The sequence below is a fragment of the Giraffa tippelskirchi genome, chromosome 1 (genome assembly GCF_054371585.1).
Source record: "Giraffa tippelskirchi isolate mGirTip1 chromosome 1, T2T-mGirTip1v1.2.pri, whole genome shotgun sequence".
In the NCBI taxonomy this organism is placed as follows: Eukaryota; Metazoa; Chordata; class Mammalia; order Artiodactyla; family Giraffidae; genus Giraffa; species Giraffa tippelskirchi.
In genome coordinates this window covers 181058973-181084055 of record NC_137275.1, presented here as the reverse complement: position 1 = coordinate 181084055, position 25083 = coordinate 181058973, and the positions used below count along the sequence as shown (strand labels likewise).

General features: G+C 44.7%; 1 protein-coding gene across 1 annotated transcript in view; it reads left to right on the top strand.

Annotated features, from left to right (window-relative positions):
* Positions 1-25083, top strand: part of GABBR2 (gamma-aminobutyric acid type B receptor subunit 2) — a 367555-nt gene that overhangs the window by 226640 nt on the left and 115832 nt on the right. Inside the window, exon 7 of the mRNA XM_081511648.1 lies at positions 5279-5515. Within this exon, the coding sequence (XP_081367774.1) occupies positions 5279-5515 (237 nt within the window). The remainder of the gene's footprint in view (positions 1-5278; positions 5516-25083) is intronic.

Here is a 25083-nt window from a genome sequence, read left to right as displayed (position 1 = left end):
GTAGAAAAACATAGCAAGGTACAGGGAGATAGGTATAAACTCTGTATCTGGAAGACTGATCTCATAGACATCAAGTATTCCTTAACTGGAAGGCTCTCCTTGAAGACATAGTGACTTTCCCAGCACTGAAAGAGTCTGAGAAAGGGCTCAGAACACACCTGGAAGTTGGGAAAATCCAATAATCAGATTGTAAGAGGGACTTAATCAATGTTAACCAATTTATGTATTCTTGAAGTCTTAAAAGATTTTTTAAAATACAGTTGTCCAAGTTATCCCACAGACACAATAAAACAAAATGTGGGGCCCTGCATTCTCAACAGGCTCCTTGGGTGACCTACAAACTAGAGTAAAAGAGCCAGTAGACTGTCCCCTAGTGTACCTTCCAAAGGAGACTGTGGTTGCAACATCCCACAAAGGGTGCTAGAGAGAAACTCTGCTGGTTTTGCCGCTCTGCGGGGTTTGGGGTGGCAGTTGGAAACGTGGAAGGAGATGTTTCCCCCTTCTCCTCTCTTCTGTCCATGAGACTTCCCTCTCCCAAGAAGCGGGACTCAGCTTGGTTTTGTTGGGATGACAGACCCATAACATTTAGTCACAGTGTGGGGTAACAAACTTGTGTGGGCTAGCCTGGGAACCTAACCACTATTTATAACATAATTTCTGTATGAAAATATGTTCCACGTTCCAACAACTGCCTCTCAAAAATATGTGGGGCACAACCTGTCAGTAATTGGGACTCTTCATATAAAACTTGTTTTCTCAGAAACTTTTAGCCTCTCAGAATAAACTTGACCTCAGAGAGTGGGTAATCAATCAGTCTTCAGTGTCTGCTTTACAGCAGAAGAAATTCTTCTGCCCTGAATAATTGGAGACCTGCTTTAAGAACAACTATTAGCTTTTCTCAGACAATTGTGAGAGTGTCTCTTCCTGCTGTCATTGTTTTGCCTGAGGGATATTGGTGCCGGCTTCACCGGGGAACAGTGATGAATGGTCCCGGACATAGTGTGGTAGCAATGACTTCAGCCTGGTGCTTGCAAAGACAGTGAGAATGAGGTCACCTTTCAGGGCTAAGCTACCTGGGTGTCCCACTCCAAGGACTTTACCCACAGAAGTGAGGTAAACAGGCACATTACCAGTGTTCTCCAACCCCCTTTCCCCTGGTTGATGAACAGTTTTATGAGATAGAAAAAGATAGGGATTTATAAGAGGTACACCTAAAAAATAAATAAGGGCTTGTGTTGGCCCCAGTGTCAGATTGAATAAACAGTCTGATCTTGATCCCCTCTATTATCTACACACATGAAAATATCGCCAATAAACTGTATCAAAGAAGTTTAAAGACTACACTCATTTACCTCCTGGTGAGGCAATACTGTGTCTGTTCACCGAAGGTCTGACTCCCTCCACCCGCAACAACTTTAAGAATGTCACAGAAACCTTCAAGGATGCCCCAGTGACACGTCCTGGATAGAGAAGAAGTCTTGAAACGTCATCTGAATGTACTGATTAGGTTGAACAAACAGGACTCAAAGAGACACCACCAGCCCTTGGATGCCTTTGCCTGCATCAGAAAAAGCCTTGTAGCAGCAAAGTCTTGGAGAGAAGAGTTCAAGAGGCCTCATTCCTTTAGTGCTTAAGCAATTAATTAGATAAATAGACATTCAGGTAAATTTTTAATACTTTAAAAATAGCCAATAGCTGGATTAATACCCTGAAATAGACACAAATTTCTTTTTTTCTTCTTTTTTTGGCCATGCTGTGCATCTTGTAGGATTTCAGTTCCCCGAGCAGGGATTGAATCCAGGCCCCCTGCAGTGAAAACATGGAATCCTACCTAACCCCTGGACTGCCAAGGAATTCCCCCAAATTACATTTTAAAATCAAGAAAAATATAGCCAAATAGAAAAATAACAAGGATATGTTGAAACAAAGCAGTAAAAGTTGTGACTCTCACCATAGCAATATGGTATAAAGAGAAAATACACCTCAGAAGTGAAAGTTGCCCATCAATATGTGAAAGGAGATCACTCTTAATAGTTAACCAGAGAAATGCAAATTAAAATGAAAAGAGATGTACATTTTTTTCTTGAGAAACTAACAATGATTTTAAAAATTGAGGGACTTCCCTGGTGGCCCAGTGATTAGACTCTGCACTTCCACTACAGGGGCACAGGTTTGATCCCTGGTTGGAGAACCAAGATCCTGCATGCTGAGCAACTTAAAAAAAAGAAAGAAAGAAAGAAATGCCTATTGTGGTCCAGGATGCAAGGAAATGGGCACTTTCATATAGAGTGGAATTTTAGCTTTTCATGTTTGGGGAGGATAATTTGGCCCTTTAGATGTGTGAATAGCATTTAAGGTTTTTATACCTTTTGCCTCAGCAATTATATATCTGGGGATTTCTTCCAAAAAAATAATTATCAGTGTGTGTTCAGAAAATTTAGATACAAGGATGCTTTTTTTTGCAATCCTGTAATTGGGAAAAATTAGAAAAAGCCTCAATGTCCAATAATTGGAAATTAGCTAAGGAAGTAAAACTAGGCCATTCACACACTAGAGGGCTGTTATCCTCTATCGGCATAGGCGAAGTCTTGGGTCTTCAGGGCATCCTGGGTGAGCAGTTGTTCCAGGGGGCCAGGTGAACAACCACCTGTACTATTACTAGCAGTGACTGGAGTTCCTGGAGCACCAACACATCCTGGACACAGGACTGATGTGCACACTTCATCTCACGGAACTGTCACAGCCACCTACACGGGAGGATGCAGAGACCTATAGGAGATAGGACCTCAGCCCCAGGTCACGTTACCAAACCACTGGGCTGGAACTGGAAGGCAGGTAAGCCTGCTTCCAAATCCTGTGTTCTTACCACGGTGCCAGGCTCCTACCTGGATCACTCACCAGGAGGAAGCTTCTAGATCACCTGGTCCAACCTCCTCACTTTTCAGATGGAGAAACTAATGCTTAGAAAGGGTCTCTGAGGGTATTGTTTTGGGTTCTGTGATCAAGATAACACCCCTGACCCCTTGGAGCTTAATTCTTTGGGTAGATGCATTGCAGAAAGTAAAAATTGTAATAAAGAAGATAAAACTAGTGGATAGAGATTGCCTGGCAGGAGGAGGTTGTGGAAAGGGTGGGTCAGGGAAGCATCCCTGAGAAACCACACATGTTGACGTTTGTGTGCCGAGAATATCAGGCAAGAGCTGGGGCAGAAGCTTCCTGGCAGAGGAGGCATCTAGTGCAACAGCCCCGAGTGCAAACAAATTTGGTGTGAGTGAAGGAGACCCAACAGGTTTAGGGAAGAGAGGAAGCCTCATAATAGACTATCTCATGCTCCCTGATAAGAAGTGAGCAGGCAGAGGATGCCTGTGGAGAGCCAGCCTCCGGGTGGAGGGGTGCAATTACCTATGAGAAGGGGCTTGAGGAGCTGGGCTGGGCTAGAGACGGTGCTGTCTCCTTGAAGAACTCTTGGAATTGAAGAACTTCTGCCGGGTATTTTGACTCATGAACAGAACAGTGATGGCTGGACATGATGCATTTCCAAAGGAAATCATAAATAGATAAAACCTGAGCTATCCAATAGGAGCCAAAATATTTTTGGGTTTTTTTAAAGGTGGTGGATTTGTTGCTGGGTTACCATTCACATTTGGTCAGGCAGATTCCTCATTTGGTTGTCTGCAGATTCCACATTTGGAGTGGCTTGGTTGTACCCAGGCTCTGCTAACACCTTGAGCCAAGGGTGAGAGACTTGAGATCCAGCCACGGAGTAACCCAGTCTTCAATGGCTTAGCTTCACCACTCTACTCCGATACCAGAACTGGCCCCAAACAACTTGGGGTAGTTTTCAAAAGGCAATTATGACCTCAAAATTCAAACATGTGAGAAGCAGCAAAGATAAAATGAGACCAGTCTAGCTGTACACACAGAGACACACACACACTCATGCTGTGTGACCTTGGCCAAGTCTCTAGACCTCTCTGTGTCTCCTGCTGCAGATTGAGAGGGCAGGTGTGACCGTCTCTAAGGGGCCTTTTCTGGTATAAACTGACAATGAGTTCTGGTTTCTATGTTTGATTTGCCCCCAAGGAGAGTTCATCCAAAGACTAAGCCACTGGGCTCTGATGACATTTCTGGCAGAGGAGTTCGGAAGTGATTTGAGAAAAGGCCCATGAAGAGCTGAGGGTAATGGGTTCCCCTGGAGCGGCATTCATTTGGATCTATAAGCCTCAGGGACTAGAGTAAAAAGGCAGTTTCATTACTTTGTGGCCTCAATCAGAATGTTAATATTACCAATGAAATTCTTTTATGAAATCCAGCTCAATGGGAGAAAAAAATTTTTTTAATGCGAAGTTATTCGCAGACCCTGCTGTATTATGGAAGATGAAAGGGAAGAGCACAATGTAGAGATCAGAAGGGACCTTATATCGGGACAACTAGGACCTGCCCTGGGCCCCATGCTCTAAGAAGACCTCACTCAAGCCCCACGGGGTTCAAAATCCACAAGGCCACAGGGACCTGCCCACCCGGAGCCTACACCCCTCCCAATCCTGGGCCATACCCTGAATTCCCTGCCCAAATGCCTGGAGCCGCATCCAGGGTCCAAGGAGCCTCTTCAGGGAGGACTGAGCCTCTGGGTGGTCATGGGACTACTGATGCCAGAAGAGAGTAGACTGAGCTTGACTGGCCTGTGGGATGGAGTCACGTGAAGAGAACAGGTGGGCCCCAGAGCAAAGTTAGCTTCCCCTGTGCTTCTGTGTCCAGACTGAAGCTCTGAGGGGTCTCAGACTTCTGAATTCAAACCTGGCCTTCTAGCTTGTTAGGAAGGTTTATTTACCTTCCTTTAATCCATTATGTCAAAAATATGGAAAATATTTTATTGAACAGACTGTTTGTCATCTATAACTTAGTATGTAGACATACGGTATATGGGCCTCCACTGTTACTGTAGCTCCAGGCCCAGCTAATGTCAGGAGGAGGCCTGCTCGGGATGCATTTTTCCTTCCACTGGTCTTGGCAGACAGCCAGGGTCAGATACCAGCCGTGCCACTCACTTGGTCCCAGTCAAGTTAGCTTTCCTGAGTCAATTTCTCATCTGTAAATGGGGACGATAATAGTCCCAGTGTATAAGGTTGTTGTGGGGGTTAGATGCGATAATGCATGTTAAGAGCCTAGCACTGTGCCTGGCTCATGCTAAGCACTGGGGAGTGTCAGCTCTCAGCACCGTGTGCTTCGTGTCCCGGCTGGCTGTAACTTGGTGTCCCCGGGTCTCCTTATATTCCAGACGCCACAGCAGTATGAGAGAGAGTACAACAACAAGCGGTCAGGAGTAGGACCCAGCAAGTTCCACGGGTATGCCTATGACGGCATCTGGGTTATCGCCAAGACGCTTCAGAGGGCTATGGAGACGCTGCACGCCAGCAGCCGGCACCAACGGATCCAGGACTTCAACTACACGGACCACACGCTGGGCAAGATCATCCTCAATGCCATGAACGAGACCAACTTCTTCGGGGTCACGGTCAGTCCCAGTCCCTCGGGCTCTGCTTTCCTTAGCACCCCTTGGAGACGTACAGGGCAAGAGGCACTGTGTTACAGGCCCTCTAATATATGGTTCATTTTCTCGCTTATTGAAATAACTTCCTCTGGGCTCTGTGATTGCAAGGCTGCTGAAACAGGCATGGCCAGTAACGCTCTCTGACGTGTTGGGAAACTGCCTCTCTATAGCTTGTGGATTATAAAGGCCACAGTGAGTTGACACAGAGCAGGTGGAATACAGCAGGTGGTGGGGTGGGGGTGAGCCAACAGAAGCTCTAGATCCAGAGTCAGGTTCAAATCCTGGGCTTACACTGTCAAGTTATGGTCTTCAGACTACAGAGTGTTTTCAGCCCCAAATGGGAATAATACCTACCTGGCAAGGCAGTCATAAACATTAGCTGTTACAAATTAAAAACTGTCCTAGAAGTTGGTTGAGCAAGCTACTTGTTCTGAGTTTCAAGATTCTTGAAATAGCTGGCAAATGGGAGTAATAATGACTGTCTTGCACAGAAGTCAGGAAAATTGGCAATGATGAGAATCACTATTTCTTGAATGCTTATGATGTGCTAGATATGTGCTAAGCATTTATGTAGATTAGCTTGATGATGTATGCCCAGTGCTAGGCACATGTAGACACGGAGGAAGTGCTAGTGATTGCTGTAGTTAATAATTGTCTCACTGGATCTGTGTGCCATCCCTAGAAGGGGGTGCTGTTACCACCCCCAGTAGAGCTGAGGAGCCTGGAGCTTGGAACATTTAAGTACCACAGCTAATCAGAGGTAGAGCTGGGATTTGAACCTGGTTCTAGCTCTTAATAGCTGCATCACACTACCTTCTGGTCATGAACATAAGTGGTAGTCATTTATGTCTCATGATGATGTATTTGTCACTGACTGTGCTCCCAGAAAATTAGGGAAATTTGCCTAAAGAATAGTTTGAAATGGCTAAAGTGCTGCCCATTGTTCTCATTTAAAAAGGCATTTAGAGAATCAGTCTGTCTTGGGAGTATATAAGATGAGCTGACTGGGGTATTTCTTACATGTTCATGTTCCTTTCTGCATGCACTCAGGCTTGGGTTGTTGGTCTGACAGGCCAGGACTTGTGCAGGTGCTGAGTGTAGACTATGGTATGGACTCTGAGGTAAGATAGACCCCTTGTCCTGGAGTCTGTGGTCCAGATGCAGGGGTGAGACCTGGACTCAAATGACATTAAGAGGTTGAAAGTGCTCAGCACCATGGGAGAGACTGTGTAAGCCTAGGGGGATTTCTGTGACCTTTGATGAAGAAGTCATGGAAGACTTTGGAAGTGGGATCTTTTGGGTTGTGCCTTAGACCTGCAGACAGGGGGCTGGCAGTCCAGCCGGATGGAGTGTGGTGAGGTGCGTGTACTTTGTTGGGAATATTGAAAGGGAGGGTGGTGAGGCTGGGAAGGTGAGCTGGGGCACAGCTCTGTAGGGAAAGCTAAGGAGGCTGGCCTTCTCTTACAGGCCAACAATTTTCCAAGTGTGCCTTGACCAGCAGCACCAGCATCTCCTGGGAGCTGGTTAGGAGTGCAAATTCTTGAGCCTAACCCCAGACCCACTGGATCAGAATCTCAGGGTTGGAGCACAGCCATCTGTGGGTTAACAGACCCCCTAATGCATAGTAGAGTTTAGAACCACTGCTCTGGGCATTGGGGAGCATTGAGGTTTGCTAAAAAGAAGGAGAGTTCCAGATTCCTAAATAGAGCCCCTCTTGACCTGAGACCTGGACATCTGCTCCCACAGCTCGGAAGTGAAGGCTCTTGTTAGTTATCAGTAAAGGCCATGTCTGCAGCGCAGCCTGGACGCAGACTGAAAACTTTAACAGCTTTTCTCAGCCCAGTGGTTTCAAAAAGGTTTTTTTATCCCCAGAACTTCTTGTTATCAGATTGTACGTGGTCCCTGGTGTGCAATATAAATTAAAGAGGAGATTCTCAGGTGAATGGAAGAAGATCCCAGAGCACTTCCTGATCAGCCCCCTCCATGTCCCACCTCCCCTCTCCTGAGATCTCTCCCTCAGAAAGGCTCCATAGAGCACCAAATGCCTCAGAAGTTCTTTCTGTCCATGGAACAAATTCACAGACAGACCCTTAGAGAGGGGTGGAATTCACCAGGGGTCCCACTAGTAGCATTGTGGCAAAGCTGTCTCAAAATATGGTTCCACTTTTTCAGGCCATCTTGTCACGCTTTGTTTCCATTTAATAGAATGAATTTGTAGTATCCCAAGTTGAAGTGGCTAGATAGAGAGCTACAGAATCTAGGAAGCCTCTCCTAATCCTAGAACGCAGCATTTTGTCTAGATGCCTGATGTAGCTCAGGTGGAGATCATTTATAACTACTCCTAAATGCTGCCAAATAATACATGATCCCTACTTGATGCGCAATTAGATGAGGCTGCCTGAAAGGCTTTGCACAGCTTGAAGATGAGTTTCTTTTTGATGGGACATTCCTTGACGCATATTTATGCCTGGTCTCATTTGTGACTCATGATTCAGAGAATGTCAGAACTGAAGGCGATCTTAGAGATCCTCAAATTCAACCCCCTCGGGTCGCAGATGAGTATCTGCGGTACCGACGGAGAGTTTCAAAGTCACAGAGAAAGAAGGTTCGATTTAGGCAGGACAGTAGCTCAGATGCACCTGCTGTCACCACACTGGTGCTGTCTCTCTCCTCTTTATACAAATCTTCCATTAGTTGAGAAAAAGATTGCAATAGTGAAACAGGTCTTCAGGTTTTTTTTCCCCTCTTCCTCCTTATCCCCTCCGTCACATATTAATATGTGCTTGTCACTGGGCTCTAGACAGGTTTCATTAAAATTGTCTTCTGATCAGAGAAAAAAGACCAACTTCTGACAAAATAAAAAGTGTCCCTGTGGTCCAAGGAGACCGCAGAAGGCCAAGTTCAGATATAAATAAAGAGTTGGAAAGGAAGGGAACAGGAGGTAGAAATAAATTGAAGCATTTTCTATTTGCTGAAGGGTTTTCATTATATAGCACACACGGTATCCATTTTTTCATTCTCAGGCAGGCACTTTATTCTGGGTCACCCTCATTCAGCATGTTTACTATACGGAAAATCGTTTAAACACATTAAATTAATTATATCCGTGACTCAATTTCAATTGATTCAGTATGCATTCTCGCCTGGGAGCCAGGCCTGTGGCTGCCAGTTGGTGTGTTAAAGAGATTTCTTCAGGCATCCCAGGTCGGGACTCTGGCTTAGTCTGGGGCCCTAGTCTCTTTAATTTTCTTAAGAGCTCTCCTCCCAGCCACCTTCCTCTGAGAACACTGGAGAATAAGACCTGTGTCCCTAACTGCACACTGATGGTCTAGGGCGCCTGCTACCTCTGATTCCCTGAGCCCACCGTTCCAGTTTCTCGCCCTGTCATTGCCTCTCCCTGGTCTGCAAATCTCGGAATGCTTTCTCACCTGGAAACCCTGCTTCTAACAAACACCGGATAAAACTCAGTCTCGAATTGGCTGTTAGGTCTCAAAAGCCCAGAGCATTCTGAGAATCCCAGTCAGCAGAGTTCCTCTAGGGCAAGGATTCCTAAACTTCTATACACATGTGGGAATCTCCCAGGGAACTTCGTTAAAAATGCAAATTTCCTAGCCCTGCGTCAGAACTTCTGCTTCGGTGGCTTTGCAGTAGCGCCAAAAAATTCCCATTATTAACAAGTAGCCCTGGTGAGTCTCAAATAGCGACGCTGAGAATTGCTTGGGGCTCTCAATGGCAACCCACTCCAGTACTTTTGCCTGGAAAATCCCATGGACGGAGGAGCCCTGTAGGCTGCAGTCCAAGGGGTCTCGAAGAGTCAGACACGACTGAGTGACTTCACTTTCACTTTTCACTTTCATGCATTGGAGAAGGAAATGGCAACCACTCCAGTGTTCTTGCCTGGAGAATCTCACGGACGGTGGAGCCTAGTGGGGTCGCACAGAGTCGAACATGACTGAAGCAACTTAGCTGTAGTAGTAGTAGCTGTCAGATGTATTTGTTCCTCCATTCATTCACTCCTTAGCAGATCCTGTGCTGGGTGCTAGGAGCTGGGAGCACAAAGAAGAATGATGTGGTCTGTTGGTTCCCTGCCCAGTGGTAGAGAGATGGTAGATAACAATTGCTAGTCACTGTCCAAGGTCAGCCCAGACCCTTGGAGCAGGGACTCCATTCTGCTTATGAGAGTAAAAACCAGGAAGCTGCCCTGGATTTTCCCCCAGTTCAGTAAGCAAAACTCCATGTGTGGGTAACCACAGGGTGCCTGTGCTGTGAGTTCTCCCTGTGCCATGCCCTGGGGAGTGAGGGTGCAATGCCAAGTTCCCTCCTCCCTAGCACTAAGGCCATATACTGTGGTTTAATAGACTCCTCCAAGAAGGCTTTTCTACCAAGGAGGCACTGAATTCATCAACAAGCTAATATCCATAACCCTTCAAAGGCTACTTGGGAACGTGTGCTGAGTTTCCAGGTGAAAAACCAAAGCTTAAATTTTTGGTGGGGGGGTGATCATGTTTCAATTCTTCCCAGTTTTCAGTCTCTTTCCCCAAAAAGGATGATGTTCCAGCCCTCAAAATGGACCCATCCTTTGGGTGTGTCATACCAAGATATGAGGGCTCTAACCAGCAGTATCCCTCCTTTAGTGAACGTTCCTTCTGGTTTGTCTTTTGAAACGACACCATATTTATTTTGTGGTGCCTATGACAAAGGCTAAATTCATAGAATCTCATTATATCCTATCGTGTGCACCAGTTTCTCCAGGAAGTCACTGAGAGCCTTTACCCCAGACGTGGGTCAGGGCTATGAGGCTTGCAAGAGCACTTGGGCATAGAGAAATTGAAAGAGGCTCTTGGGAATGTTTTTGACTGTGAGAAGAGGGCCCATTCTTTCTAAACTATTTCAACTGTAATCACCTCCTCACCCCCTGTGGGAGGACCTCATATAGAAGTGATCACAGCTGCAAAGAGGATGACCCATGAGTTCCTCCAGATATAATAATAGACCCAATCTTCATCCTTCGCCCGGCCTCTCTCAAACAGCTGCGGGCCTAGACATCTCAATTTAACATCTCAGGAGAGGCCTGCACCCATAAGTTCAGGCAGTCACCTCTGATGGCTGTTGTCACTAGCTGATCTCACCAAGAAGGTTACGAAGACGGCAGGTGGCAGTGTGCAGAGTTCATTGATCTGTTTGTGTTTGTTGCTGAAGAATGGGAATCCAGCCTTCACCAGTGTGCCCCTTAAACTTCAAGTTTCTATGGGAGATTTTTTTAAAAAAATTATCTCTACTAAGACTCAAATACTGCCCCCATCCCCAATCAATATTTGGCCTGAAAAGAGGACATCCTAGAGTAAGCTCAGTTTGGCTGGGATCCCAATCACTAAGTTCTTGGAACCAGGTCGTTAGAGGAAGCTAACCAGCTCCTCATCCCAGGAAAATGACACACTGTTGACTGAAGCCTCATTTATTTCATTCCCACTGTTGCCTGGCCATGCTGTGACCCTGAAGTTGATTTTTTTTTTTTTTTTATCAAACAGGAAACTTTACACTACACACACGCACACATGAATGAGTTAAACGTCATGTTGTTCAAGTCCACCTACCTCTCCTGCCTCTCTGATCCTTGGGGTCCTGGTTTTATTCTCCAATACAGAAGCTTCCCACCAGTGACCCATTTGTGCCTTATATTTGATATCATCATTTTGCCTATAGATTTTTTTTTAGGTTGAATTTGAGTGAGACAAGAACTAGAGTACTAGGAACTCCACCCAGAAGTAGAGAAAACTCTGCCAACTTAGGATTTGACCCTTTTGGGGGCTCGTCATTGAACCAGTCATGACTCCATCCCCTGCACTCTCCTGATTCCACCTGTTTCGATTTTATCCTCGAAGCAATCACTGGAGAGCTTGTCAGAAACCCTGCCATGGTCCGAGAGTGATGTGCCAGCTGCGTGTCCCAGAAAACAGGACTTGTCCCAGTGACCTCGTGCTAGTTCCCAACGCCACTCAGGGTTTTCTGTTCTAAGGTCTTCCTTTCATGAGTGTTTCTTGGCTGTTGCCCAGGATCAACAGCAAACCCTTCCAGAACTTCCTCTGCACCCCACTTGTCTCCACCCCATCCCAGACCCAAGGAGTTCCACTGAAATTGCATTATACACAAACTTAACATGGGAGCTGGTTTGGGAACCTAATCTCTCTCCCTTTATTCCCTGGCTAAGCAGCCTATACTCAAACTCACATAAAATGCACCATTTCCCAGGGCATGGCAGTGATGAAATGAAGATGAACAGGAAATAAAGATTTGAAAAGTCAGGCAAAAGGAGGCCACAGTTCAGTCCAGCTCTTAGAGCTGTGTGACCTCAGGAAAATTGCTTACCTATCTGTGCCTCAGTTTCCTCATCTATGTAGGGAAATATAACCTACTTCATAGGGTTGATATGAGAAATAACAATGGTGTTTAGTACTCAGTAGTATCATCATCATTACTATTATTATTATTCCTATGCTATTATGATGATTTTTCAAAGCCCAGTTTCAGTTCAGTTCAGTCGCTCAGTCGTGTCCGACTCTTTGCGACCCCATGAATTGCAGCACGCCAGGCCTCTCTGTCCATCACCAACTCCCGGAGTCTACCCAAACCCATGTTCATCGAGTTGGTGATGCCATCCAACCATCTCATCCTCTGTCATCCCCTTCTCCTCCCGCCCCCAATCCTACCCAGCATTAGGGTCTTTTCCAATGAGTCAACCCTTCGCATGAGGTGGCCAAAGTATTGGAGTTTCAGCTTCAACATCAGACCTTCCAATGAACACCCAGGATTGATCTCTTTTAGGATGGATTGATTGGATCTCCTTGCAGTCCAAGGGACTCTCAAGAGACTTCTCCAATACCACAGTTCAAAAGCATCAATTCTGCGGTGCTCAGCTTTCTTCACCGTCCAACTCTCACATCCATACAGGACCACTGGAAAAACCATAGCCTTGACTAGATGGACTTTGGTTGGCAAAGTAATGTCTCTGCTTTTAAATATGCTATCTAGGTTGGCCATAACCTTCCTTCCAAGGAGTAAGCGTCTTTTAATTTCATGGCTGCAGTCACCATCAGCAGTGATTCTGGAGCCCCAAAAAATAAAGTCTGACACTGTTTCCACTGTTTCCCCATTTATTTCCCAGGAAGTGATGGGACCAGATGCCATGATCTTAGTTTTCTGAACGTTGAGCTTTAAGCCAACTTTTTCACTCTCCTCCTTCACCTTCATCAAGAGGCTCTTTAGTTCTTCTTCACTCTCTGCCATAAGGGTGGTGTCATCCGCATATCTGAGGTTATTGATATTTCTCCTGGCAATCTTGATTCCAGCTTGTGTTTCTTCCAGCGCAGCGTTTCTCATGATGTACTCTGCATATAAGTTAAATAAGCAGGGTGACAATATACAGCCTTGACGTACTCCTTTTCCTATTTGGAACCAGTCTGTTGTTCCATGTCCAGTTCTAACTGTTGCTTCCTGTTTCTCAAGAGACAGGTCAGATGGTCTGGTATTCCCATCTCTTTCAGAATTTTCCACAGTTTATTGTGATCCACACAGTCAAAGGCTTTGGCATAGTCAATGAAGCAGAAATAGATGTTTTTCTGGAACTCTCTTGTTTTTTCGATGATCCAGCGGATATTGGCAATTTGATCTCTGGTTCCTCTGCCTTTTCTAAAACCAGCTTGAACATCTGGAAGTTCACGGTTCACGTATTGCTGAAGCCTGGCTTGGAGAATTTTGAGCATTACTTTACTAGCATGTGAGATGAGTGCAATTGTGCGGTAGTTTGAGCATTCTTTGGCATTGCCTTTCTTTGGGATTGGAACGAAAACTGACCTTTTCCAGTCCTGTGGCCACTGCTGAGTTTTCCAAATTTGTTGGCATATCGAGTGCAGCACTTTCACAGCCTCACCTTTGAGGATTTGAAATAGCTCAACTGGAATTCCATCACCTCCACTAGCTTTGTTCGTAGTGATGCTTTCTAAGGCCCACTTGACTTCACATTCCTGGATGTCTGGCTCTAGGTGAGTGATCACACCATCGTGATTATCTGGGTCGTGAAGATCTTTTTTGTACAGTTCTTCTGTGTATTCTTGCCACCTCTTCTTAATATCTTCTGCTTCTGTTAGGTCCATACCATTTCTGTCCTTTATCGAGCCTATCTTTATGCAGGTCTAAATCAAGGAATATTCAGAATCAAGTCTAACAATCATTCTTTCTCTACTAAGTGCCAGTCTGTTTCACATATATTATCTCATTTAATTCTCTCAGCAAATCTGTGAACTTGTATTAAGGTTGTAGGAACACTTTCGAGTTCTCTACGTGCTGCCATTATTCACTCTGGGGATTTGATAGTCACCTTAAAGGTGGAAGGCATCTGCTCACAATCCTCCCTCTGTTCCTCCCTTTAGTCGAGCTCCATGCCACTTAGGGTCCCACAGCCCTAAGAATTATCACTCAGTATCATACACAAAAACTAACAGCAGCAGGTGCTGTTGGTGTCCCAGCCAGATCCCTGCTCTTTTAGGAGTCAGGTGAGATTTGCCCATTCCCCAGCTGTGTAGGTGCCCCTGCCAGTGTCCCAGATGGATGGCAACTTCCTAGCCTGGAGGTGCCTGGGACTCACACCCCCTCCCCCAGCAGCCTGCAGCGATGACTGGCTGCTGTGATGGTGACACCAGCGCTTTTCACCTCCAGGGGCTCCCTGGAGCATCAGGCTGAGACTTACCTCACTTGGAAACACGTCCCACGGAGCCTGGCCTCTTCCCTCTTCCTCTCTCCCTTACAGTTTCTCCCGAGAACGCATGTTTAATCTATCCCTTGCATATGATTCCCTGTCCTAGGCTCTACTTCCAGGGGACCCAGTCTGAGACATCTAAGTGTCTTTGTGGGAAATTTAAACATTTTAAAGAGGGAATTTTTCCTGTAAGCTAATTGTTAACTGTGCATTAAGTTTAGCACCAAGCCTCTCCCATCACCTCCCCCACACCAGGTAGCCAGTTCCAGACTCCTCTCCCTTATAGTCTCTTACACCCCACTCCTATCCCTGCCTCTTGCAGTCTGCCTGTGGGAAAGCTGTATTCATATTCTCCAATGAATTAGCAGCTCCCAGATTTGTGGTAACCACAGTTTTCACCGCCCCCACCCCAGTCCCCACAGTATTTTGCCTAGCGCTTACACCTGGAGGAAGCCCAGTAAACACTGGTAACCTTGAGTTAGCTTCTTGGGATTGAATCCTCACACGATTGAGAAATTCAGTCACACTCTCCTACTCTGCTGTCTTCCAGGCTTCTATAAACTAAGACTTTTGCTATCCAATCAATAATCAGAACTGACAACATAAGTATTAACAAGGTCTATAGTTCTTGAGTCTGCTGATAGTGATTCAAAAATTACTGCTGTGACAGCTGGTGTCACTGTTTCACACAGGTTGTGGAAATCTCCCTGACACATGTATGTGTGGGGATGGGCATGAAGGGCTCTCACTGTTTCGTCTGTGAGGCAGGAGAGAAACCCAGCCTTTCCCCCTTCCCGAGTCTTCCCCATGAGCATTTTTGCTAGGACTCAAGTCCCAGAGCCTGAGGAGAGAGAGGGTGGCTCTTGGGCCTTCTGTAACTTCAGACTGTCAGGAGCATTTCCTGGAGGTAATTAATTGCTAGTAATAAACAACAACTATAACAATAATCCTTGATGTGACTGCCCTGTGCACAGGGTACATTTATAGTCTCTGTTTCCTTCTTTCCTCAATACAATTACATTTATTAACATCATGCTAATAATAGCTCTCAATTAATGAGCTCCTACTGCATCCCAGGCAGCATCCTCTGCACGGTACAGACGTTATTGAATGTGATGTTTAAGACAGCCACCCGGCAGGGGATGTGCAATTTCCAGTGCCAGGAGTGCTCCTCCCAGTGAGCTGCATCTGCCTCTCTAACGGATCTCATATCTTTGTCCACACATCCACATGTGCTTCCCTGGCACCCTATTCAAAATTGCAGTCACATCCCTTTTGTTCTTCTTCACAATAGTTACCTGATTTGATGTGCACTCTTTTTTTCTTATTCATTGTTTCATTTTCTGCCATATCTCTGACTTAGAACTGGGTACCTAGGACATAGTAGATGCCTACTAAGTATCTATTAAATGAGTGAATGATTTAGCTAATTAGCAACCATATCATTATTTAAATTAAAAAAAAAATGCTGAGCAGGCTGAGCAAAGATAAATGATTTACTGAGCATCCTACAAATAGCCAGTGTCACTGCATTCAAAGCTGACCAGTCTGGCTGACTCAGAAGCCCATGTTCTTAACCATTTAGGTGTTCTATTAACTCAACTAGCATTCCCAGCACACCCTATCAGCCAGGCCTGGGCCAGGCAGGAAGAGTAAGATAAAAAGCTTGCCCTGCAAGGAACTCACTGTCCAAACAACCATATTAGATGCTCGGGAGGGAGAGCAGGAACCACTCTCCCCATGTTAATAGGAGAGGATATTGAGGTCCCCACTCTGCACTGGGTTATTTGTGTGTCCATCTGCCCCTTCCCACTGGACAGTGAGCCTCTGAGCCCGTACCTGGCACTGGGGCCTGTAATCCTCTCATATCCCTGTATAATACTGGCTCTTACTCTGTGAAACACGTTTGCTGACTGAATGAATTAGGAAACTGTAGCTCAGCAAGGCAAAGTAGCTGTGCTTGGGTCCCACGGTGCATTGCTAGTGAGCCTCTCTCAGATCCACATCCCAGGGCTTCTGATTCTAAATGCAAGTGTCTTCAGATCTGTTCTTGGGTACTGCTTGGCTGCTCTCCCCCCGTTTATTTAAACACAATTACAAATGACTGCAGATAATGTACAGCACAGGGAAGAAACCTACTCCTTCTGCTGTCAGATAAATTTGAAAGATCAAAATAATGTGGTTTAGCAATTTGTTTGAATTGATGCCTAGCCTTCCAAAGCTTGAAGGTTTGACTTCCTCAAGTCAGGGCAAAAATAGCTGTTTCCTTGTGAGAAGCAGTGTGGGGGAGTGTGCCATCTTATGAGAACTTCAGCAGAAGCCCTAGGTACAGATTCTGTTCAGGTCCCTTGCAAGAAACAGACTAAGGGAAGGTTCAGTGACATGGTGGTTGTACTAACATTGCTGTAATAACTGACGTCATGATGATAGGAATGGCTAACGGTGTTGATTGCTCACTATATGCTGGGCAATCTGCTAGGCCCTTAAATGTAGTATCTCATCTCGTTCTTATAATAACCCCTGTTATGAGCTTGGAAGAAGAGCTATGACAAACCTAGACAGTGTATTAAAAAGCAGAAACATCACTTTGCTGACAAAGGTCCATATAGTCAAAGCTATGGTTTTTCCAGTAGTCGTGAATGGATGTGAGAGTTGGACCACTCTCACAAACAAGGCTGAGTGTGAAGAACTGATGCTTTCAAACTGGTGCTGGAGAAGACTCTTGAGATGGTTAGATGGCATTACTAACTCAATGGACCTCAGTTTGAGTAAACTCTGGGAGATAGTGAAGGACAGGGAAGCATGGTCTACTGCAGTCTATGGGGGTCATAAAGGGTTGGACACAACTTAGCTTCTGAACAACAACAACAAAAATCCATGTGTTGAACTCTAATGAAAAGTACCTCAGAATGTGATCTTATTGGCAAATCAGGTCCTAACAGATGTAATTAGTCAAGATGAGGTCATACTGAAGTAGGATAATCCAGTGCAAATAGTGTCCTTATAGAAAGTGGAAATTTGGAGACAGACATACCCACGGGGAAGAACCCCACGAGAAGATGGAGCAGTGCTTCCATAAGCTAAGAAATGCTGACGACTGCCAGCAAGCTACTGATAGCTGGGGAGCTGATTCTCCCTCACAGCCCTCAGAAGGAACCAGCCCTGCTGACACCCTCATCTTGGGCCTCTGGCCTCTGGAACTGTGAAACAAGAAATTCCTTTTAAATCACCCATTCTGGGTATTTTGTTAAGGCAGCCCTACCAAACTAATATTCAGTACAACCCCACACAGTGGAGATGTTATAGACTGTTATTATCAGAATTTTTCAGGCAAGAAAACTGAGAGGTTAGTTTACCCAGGATCACAAAGCTCATGAGAGAGGAGCTGGATGGCCATAATATTGGAGTTTCAGCTTCAGCATCAGTCCTTCCAATGAACATTCAGGACTGATTTCCTTTAGGATAGACTGGTTGGATATCCTTGCTGTCCAAGGGACTCTCAAGAGTCTTCTCCAACACCACAGTTCAAAAGCATCAATTCTTTGGTGCTCAGCTTTCTTTGTAAATAAGAGGCAAGGCTGAAGCCAAGACTCTGGTTCTTCATTTTTAGGTGGGCGATCCTCCTTGATACCCAGCTGCTGCTATCTAGGGGGGATGTTTTACATGTCTCAGTTTGGCCAGATCATCCTAGAAGCAGCACCTTGCCTTTTACTCATTGCATCCTTAATTGGGGAGAGGGAGGGTACTTTACTACCCTCTTATTCATACATATTTACATTTATATACACATACACGTTTGTTTCTTTTTCTGATTACTGAAATATCACATTTCCATTACAGAAAATGTAAACAGCACAAGACAAGCACGAAAGAGAAAATTGAAGTCACCATAACTTCATCGTTCAGACAGACCTGTGGGGTCCTGTAAGCACTTACACTTCACACTCAGATATCTTTTTTTTTTTTAGTTCTTTCCAACCATTTGTTTTGATCCCTCACATTATAAAGCTTCTATGGCAATGGTTCTCAATCTTTTTACCTCATCTCTCCTTTTTTAAAAATTATAATCAAATGTATGTAACATAAAATTTACCATTTTAACCATTTATAAGTATACGATTCAGTGACCCTGAACATATTCACACTGTTGTGAAACCATCACCACGTCCATCTCCAAAATGCTTTCCTCTTTCCAAGGAGAAATTCTGTCCTCATTAAACAATAACTCCCCATTAGGTGTGATCATTTTAAAGCTATGATTTGTTATGGGGATATTTATTAGTTATTTTCAAGTGTTCATCAATACATCATAAGTGATTTACTAACTCATTTTAAAGGGAAATTATAGTATTTGCAAGCTATGTCCAACCAAACAGTTATTAGCCCAGCAAAAGTTTGGTTGTCTTTCCAATACAGAAACCTAAGAATGTACATTTTAAAATGTTGAGAATATAAATAGTGAGCAAACATTTTAAAGTAAGTAATATAGTTAGACATTAGTGGTAGCCCCACTATTAAGGAAAATCTTTAGATAAATATATACCCAGATCCTATATGGGAAACAAATTTGAAGAGGCCTGTAATCAGAGAAGGCAATGGCACCCCACTCCAGTACTCTTGCCTGGAGAATCCCATGGACGGAGGAGCCTGGTAGGCTGCAGTCCATGGGGTCGCTAGGAGTCGGACACGACTGAGCGACTTCACTTTCACTTTTCACTTTCATGCATTGGAGAAGGAAATGGCAACCCACTCTGGTGTTCTTGCCTGGAGAATCCCAGGGACGGCGGAGCCTGGTGGGCTGCCGTCTATGGGGTCGCACAGAGTCGGACACGACTGACGCGACTCAGCAAGCAAGCAAGCAAGTAATGTTAATACACCCCGTGCATTTCTCTCTGCATCAGATCAGAATGCCCCTCAGTGTGTGTCAAGGTGTGTTAGCCTGTGAGCTTGCTAAGCAGGAGGGAAGTCATCTATGATCAGGGGAGGACAGCTGACATAAATTTCAGCTGACAAGCTTTGAACGCTAATGGATGCCAGCTCAGCCTGTGTGTACTTGAGCAGGGGTTACTCACACACACTTGGATGTAACCCTCTGTGCCTGCCAAGCTAATGGCCAGCCCTGTGGGAAGGGGGTGAACGAAGCTGGAAAGATTCATTTTCTCATGGAATTGCAATACCATTTCACCCCCTTTCTTCTTTTTCAGTGGAATTCAAGCTTTCTAGAGTTCTTGCTTAAAACCAGTGTTTGGTAATGTTATCCTAAAACAATAAAGAAGCCCGTTACCAGCAAAAGGGTTTTATATAGGAACAACAAAGAATTGCAATTCAGGACATGCAACCATGGCAAACCACATGTAAGTCCAGTTCAGCATGGGAGAGGAAACTCTTTTATAGAGAAGGGAAAGTTGGAAGGGGCTATTATAAACAAAAGTCCATTGAAGGAAATGGGGAGTTTGAATTATAGTGGCTTTTTATTGGCTGAGTTGTGACAGTCTCTCGTTGGCAGACCCGTGGCCAGGCAAGGAGAAATCTTCTTTCCTGCTGGTGATAGTAAGCTAGGGTGGCTTCCTGCCAGAGATTCAAGGTATGTCTCTTCCTGTTGGGATGTATGTTGGGAGAGCGAATAATATGATTTGTGTGTGAGAGCTCCCCCTTCTGGCCTCCTGATGACAATTTTTAGTGAAATTTTATTAATTTTCAGTGAGTAGAGACCTGGGGGCTTCCCAGGTGGCTCAGTGGTAAAGAATCTACCTGCCAATGCAGGAGATACGGGTTCGATCCCTGGGTCGGGAAGATCCCCTGCAGAAGGAAATGGCAACCCACTCCAGTATTCTTGCCTGGGAAATCCCATGGACAGAGGAGCCTGGCCGGCTACAGTCCATGGGGTCACAAAAGAGTCAGACATGACTTAGCAACTAAATGACAATAAAAGAGACCTGGAGTCTAAACAGAGCAATGTAGGTTGTGGAGCAGGGAGTGGAGGTGGGGGTAAGGTACGGAAGGGACTGGATGTAGGGAGGTGCCCACTTCTGTCTTCCTTAAGAGGCAATAGTGTGAAATGCTTAAAAGCGTGGTCTCTGGAGACAGACTTCCTAGGTTCACATCTCTAAAATGGGATAACGTCTTAGTTTGGGCTTCCTATAAACAGACTCGGGGACAGAGTCTTACATGTAGAAGGTTTGTGGAAGAATGAGCTTAGGAAATATACTGTAAGGAAGTGAGGGTGGCAGGATTGGGCAGAGCAAGAAGTTGATCTGAAGTTTGCAGCTGAGGCTGCAGCCAATCCTAGAAGAGTTCTGGAGCTGGGACGGCCCTCACCGCTGTCCAGAGTGAGGCACAGGGCCTGAGCCTTTGAATCTTCTTGTCAGTTAGTCACTGGCCATGGCTGGACCCAGGAGAGATGTGTCCCTAGGCAAGGCAGTTCCCCATGGTAGTGGCCTCACTGAGACCCTCAATAGGGCCTACCTTAAAGGGTTGTGAGGATATTTTTTTTTAATTTGATGTGGACTATTTTTAAAGTCTTTATTGAATTTCTGGGGTTTTTTGGGTTTTTTTATGTTTTGGTTTTTTGGCTATGAGGCATGTGGGATCTTAGCTCCCCGACCAGGGATCAAACCTGCACCCCCTACATTGGAAGGCGAAGTCTCAACCACTGGACCAGCAGGGAAGTCCTGGGTTGTGGGGATTAAAGAGGTTTAGACAGGCAGAATGCCTGGGCCATAGTAAGTGCTAAAGTAGTACAAGGATAATGAGCAAGGATCCATTTGGATACCAATGACACACAGTCCTCTAGACCCTCAAACACCTATAATTAATTTTCCAGGAGATATTGGGGTTAGTGGATCCCCATATCACTGCTTCGGTTGCATTCTTGCAGCTCTTGCCATCTTTGGTAATTCACATTCTCATATTCATAGACACAGTAGCACAGTCATACACACACACACACACACACACACATACACACACTCCTAAAGGTGTGATTTATGGGTATTCATGTTCATTGCATGTAGAGCGATTTATCAGTCTATTCCACTGGTTTTCAAACTTGTTTTTCAAAGACGATTTTACATATAAGCCCAATATCATTGTTCCTCATTTAACATTTACATTAACATTAAAATTATACTTAATGTTACTTTATTTTTTTCAAATTTGCTCTTTGGAAGACTTTGTTAACCATGCTTTTCTATTTAGAACTCAACAAACAAATTTCTTCAGGAGTAAAGATGAAGCAAATGCTTAATGGGGAATCTGGCCTAAACCATCATTTCAGCTTAGCCTGGTCAGGCCCCTGAGAAGGACTAGAGGGTGGCTACCTTGGTGGCAGGTCCCTTGACAGTGCCTCAGAGGTGGGGGAGGGGATGATCTTAGCTGGTACCCAAGCCTCCACTCTTTTAAAAAAAAACATTCAGTATAATTGATTGACAATATTATATTAGTTTCAAGTGTACAATATAATGATTCAATATTTTTACAGATCATGCTCCATTTAAAATTATTATATATAAAATAATGGCTGTATTTCCCTGTATTATACAATGTATCCTAATATCTCATTTACTTTATACGTATTAGTTTCTACCTTTTAATCCCCTACCTTTATCTTGCTTCTTCCTGCTTCCCTTTTCCCACTTCTAACCACTTGCTTATTCTCTGTATCTGTGAGTCTGTTTCTGTTTCATTATATTCATTCATTTTATTTTCTAGATTCCACATATAAGTAACAACACAGTGTATTTGTCAGACTTATTTCACTGAGCATGCTGCTGCTGCTGCTGCTGCTGCTAACTCACTTCAGTCGTGTTCGACTCTGTGCGACCCCATAGACAGCAGCCCACCAGGCTCCGCCGTCCCTGGGATTCTCCAGGCAAGAACACTGGAGTGGGTTGCCATTTCCTTCTCCAATGGTTGAAAGTGAAAAGTGAAAGCGAAGTCGTTCAGTCGTGTCCGACTCTTAGTGACCCCATGGACTACAGCCTACCAGGCTCCTCCATCCATGGGATTTTCCAGGCAAGAGTATTGGAGCGGGGTGCCATTGCCTTCTCCATTCACTGAGCATAATGCCCTCTAGATCCCTCCATGTTGGTGCAGATGGTGGAATTTCTTTTCTTAATGGATGAGTAATAATATTCCATTGTATGTGTATTATATATATGCATGTATATATATATATGCATATATATTTGTATATATGTATATATCACACTTTCTTTATCCATTTGTCTGTTGATCACTTAGGTTGCTTCCATATCTATCTTGGCTATTGCAAATAATGCTGCTATGAACATTGGGGTACATGTATATTTTTGGATTACTGTTTTCATTTTCTTATGGTATATACCCAGCCATGGAATTGTTCAATCATATGGTAATTTTTCTATTTTTAGTTTTTTGAGGATCTATATTCTATTTTAATAGCTCTGTTTGATTTTAATGTGTACTGTAAAAGCATAGCTGATATTTAAGGTAGTGAGATACAATTTCTTTTTCTCTTTTAGTTTTTCTTAATAGGCAGATAGTTAATAAAAGCACAGATGGCTGAAAATTGTGAAGGTGGCACACGTATGATGAAGGTTTTAGAAATAGTGACCCCCTTATTGCTTTATCCTCACTTTGTCTTGAAAGGCACTGTGGTCATCCTCTTAAAAGGTTAAGAAATGAATCTTGAAAGAGTAGGAAAGAGAATGAGAGGGAGAACAAGTGAGAGATTGACAAGCAGTTTAACTTTGTTTTCCTTAGCCAGCATGTACAGTTATCAAAGCAGCAGATAGTGCTGTACTTGTACACACGAGTTTTTGGTAGTAGGGTTAATAGCCTTTTTTGTTTGATCCCCTTTCACCACATCTGTGTGGTATTAGTAATAAAATGTGTTTGTTCAGGGGGTGGGTGTCCATTGAACAGGCAGGAGCCAAGCTGCTTCAGGTGGAGCTGCCTGTGGTGTCCATTGAAACATGGCCCTTGAACCCAAGCAGCACAATGTGGAAATCCCCGCGTCAGTCCCTGCTGTGCCATCATTTTGATTCCCAAGTAGTTGGTTAGCTTTATAGCAGAGGCTTCTACTACCCACTCCTAGAGGGTGTGGTCTGTCTGAGGTTCACCTCTCTGTTCTCAGGTCCACAGTTTGGCCTGTATTTGAGTTCCAGCTGACGGTAAAGGAACAAATACATCAGAGATATTTTTATGACCACTCCTGTCTCCAGCCTCTTTCAGCATCTCCTCAGGGCTTAATGCATAGTAAGTATACAGGAAAGACTGGCTAGCCAGTTGGACAGGTGAGAGGACTGGGCAGATGAGCAGATAGTTGGATGGCCAAGTGGATAAGTGAGTGGATGGATGGATATGTGGGTAGGTGAATGGATGTAGATGAATGGGTGCTGGAGAAAGAGGGAGCAAGATCAGTAGATGGAATAATGGATGAATGTGTAGGTGACTGAATGAATAGACATGTGGGTAGGTGGACAGATGGATTGATAAATGGGTAGGTGATGGGTAGGTAGATGAACAGGTGGGTGGATAGACATAGATGAATGAGTGGATAAGTTGGTGGGTGGATAGGTGGGTGAGAAGGAGTGAATTAGTGAACAGCAGGCTTAGAAGAGGCATTGGCAGTTCATATGTGTCTGCTTCATTCTAATCAAAGCACATTTTTTTCCGGGAGGATCTTCAGAGGTGATAGCCCTGATGTCTTGACTCCTTTTCTGTACAAGTCCTGACCTCTCTAGAAAATGTTGGCCACGTTTTCTGATGTGAGGTCCCACTTGTCATCGGACTCACACAGAAATCCATGTTTCATCTCAGGCCTTTATTCTTCCCTCACACTTCACCCTTTCAGGGACTGGGTCTCATTAAAATCTGTCCTCTACCCGGTTACTCTTTGAGGAAGTTCCTTGTTAGGGCATTTCTGCTGTGAAATGTATCACACCAAACCCAAGTGAGTGCTAGCCTGAATGCTAAAGACTGTTATTAGCAGATTTAGCCTAGAGATGTTTCAGAGTTGTCAGTTCTGATGTTCATAGGATTATATTTTCAAACATCATCACACATCCTCTATGACAGACTTGATTACTATGATGAACTAGTTTTCTTCCTTTGAGAGATGTTTCAGTTGCAAAAATGATTCTGAAAGCATTTGAGAGAAATGCCAGGCAAAACTGAAGTGACACTCTTTCATTTGGGTGCTTGTTTAGCTTGCTGGGAGAGGAAGCTAGCAGTGGCAGAACGAGCACTGGACATGGAGTCCCTGGACCTAGGTTTGCATGCTGTCCCCTCCACCTTAGCAGTGGTAACCTCAAAAAAGTCTCAGATCTTTACATAAAGGTTGGAGGGCTATTCCTGGAAAAGGTAAGAATCAATGCAAAGGCCTTGGGGTGGGGGCACCTTTGAGAAAGCAACAGAAAGCGCATGTAACTGGAGCTGAGGGTGGGATGGGACGAGCCTGAGTGTGGGGGAGATGAGTAGGTGGAGGACAGATCATGCCGTGCCTGTTATCCCAAGATCAGCAGAAACCTGGTTGCTGTTCTTAAGAAGCTTCCCCTGGCTGCAGTGGGAAGGAACAGTGGAGGAGACAAGAGCAGCTGCAGGGATGAGGTACCAACCATGACAGTGGAGTACGCAGAGAGGCAGGTGGATTCAAGGCATGTGTCGGGAGAAAAACCACAGGGCAAGGTTATTGACCAGTTATGGTAGAAAAGAGGGGATGATCAAGTATGTACTCCTCATGCAGTTGCTTCCCATTGTGAACTGAATGGTTCTCAAATTATATACACTGTGAAGATTA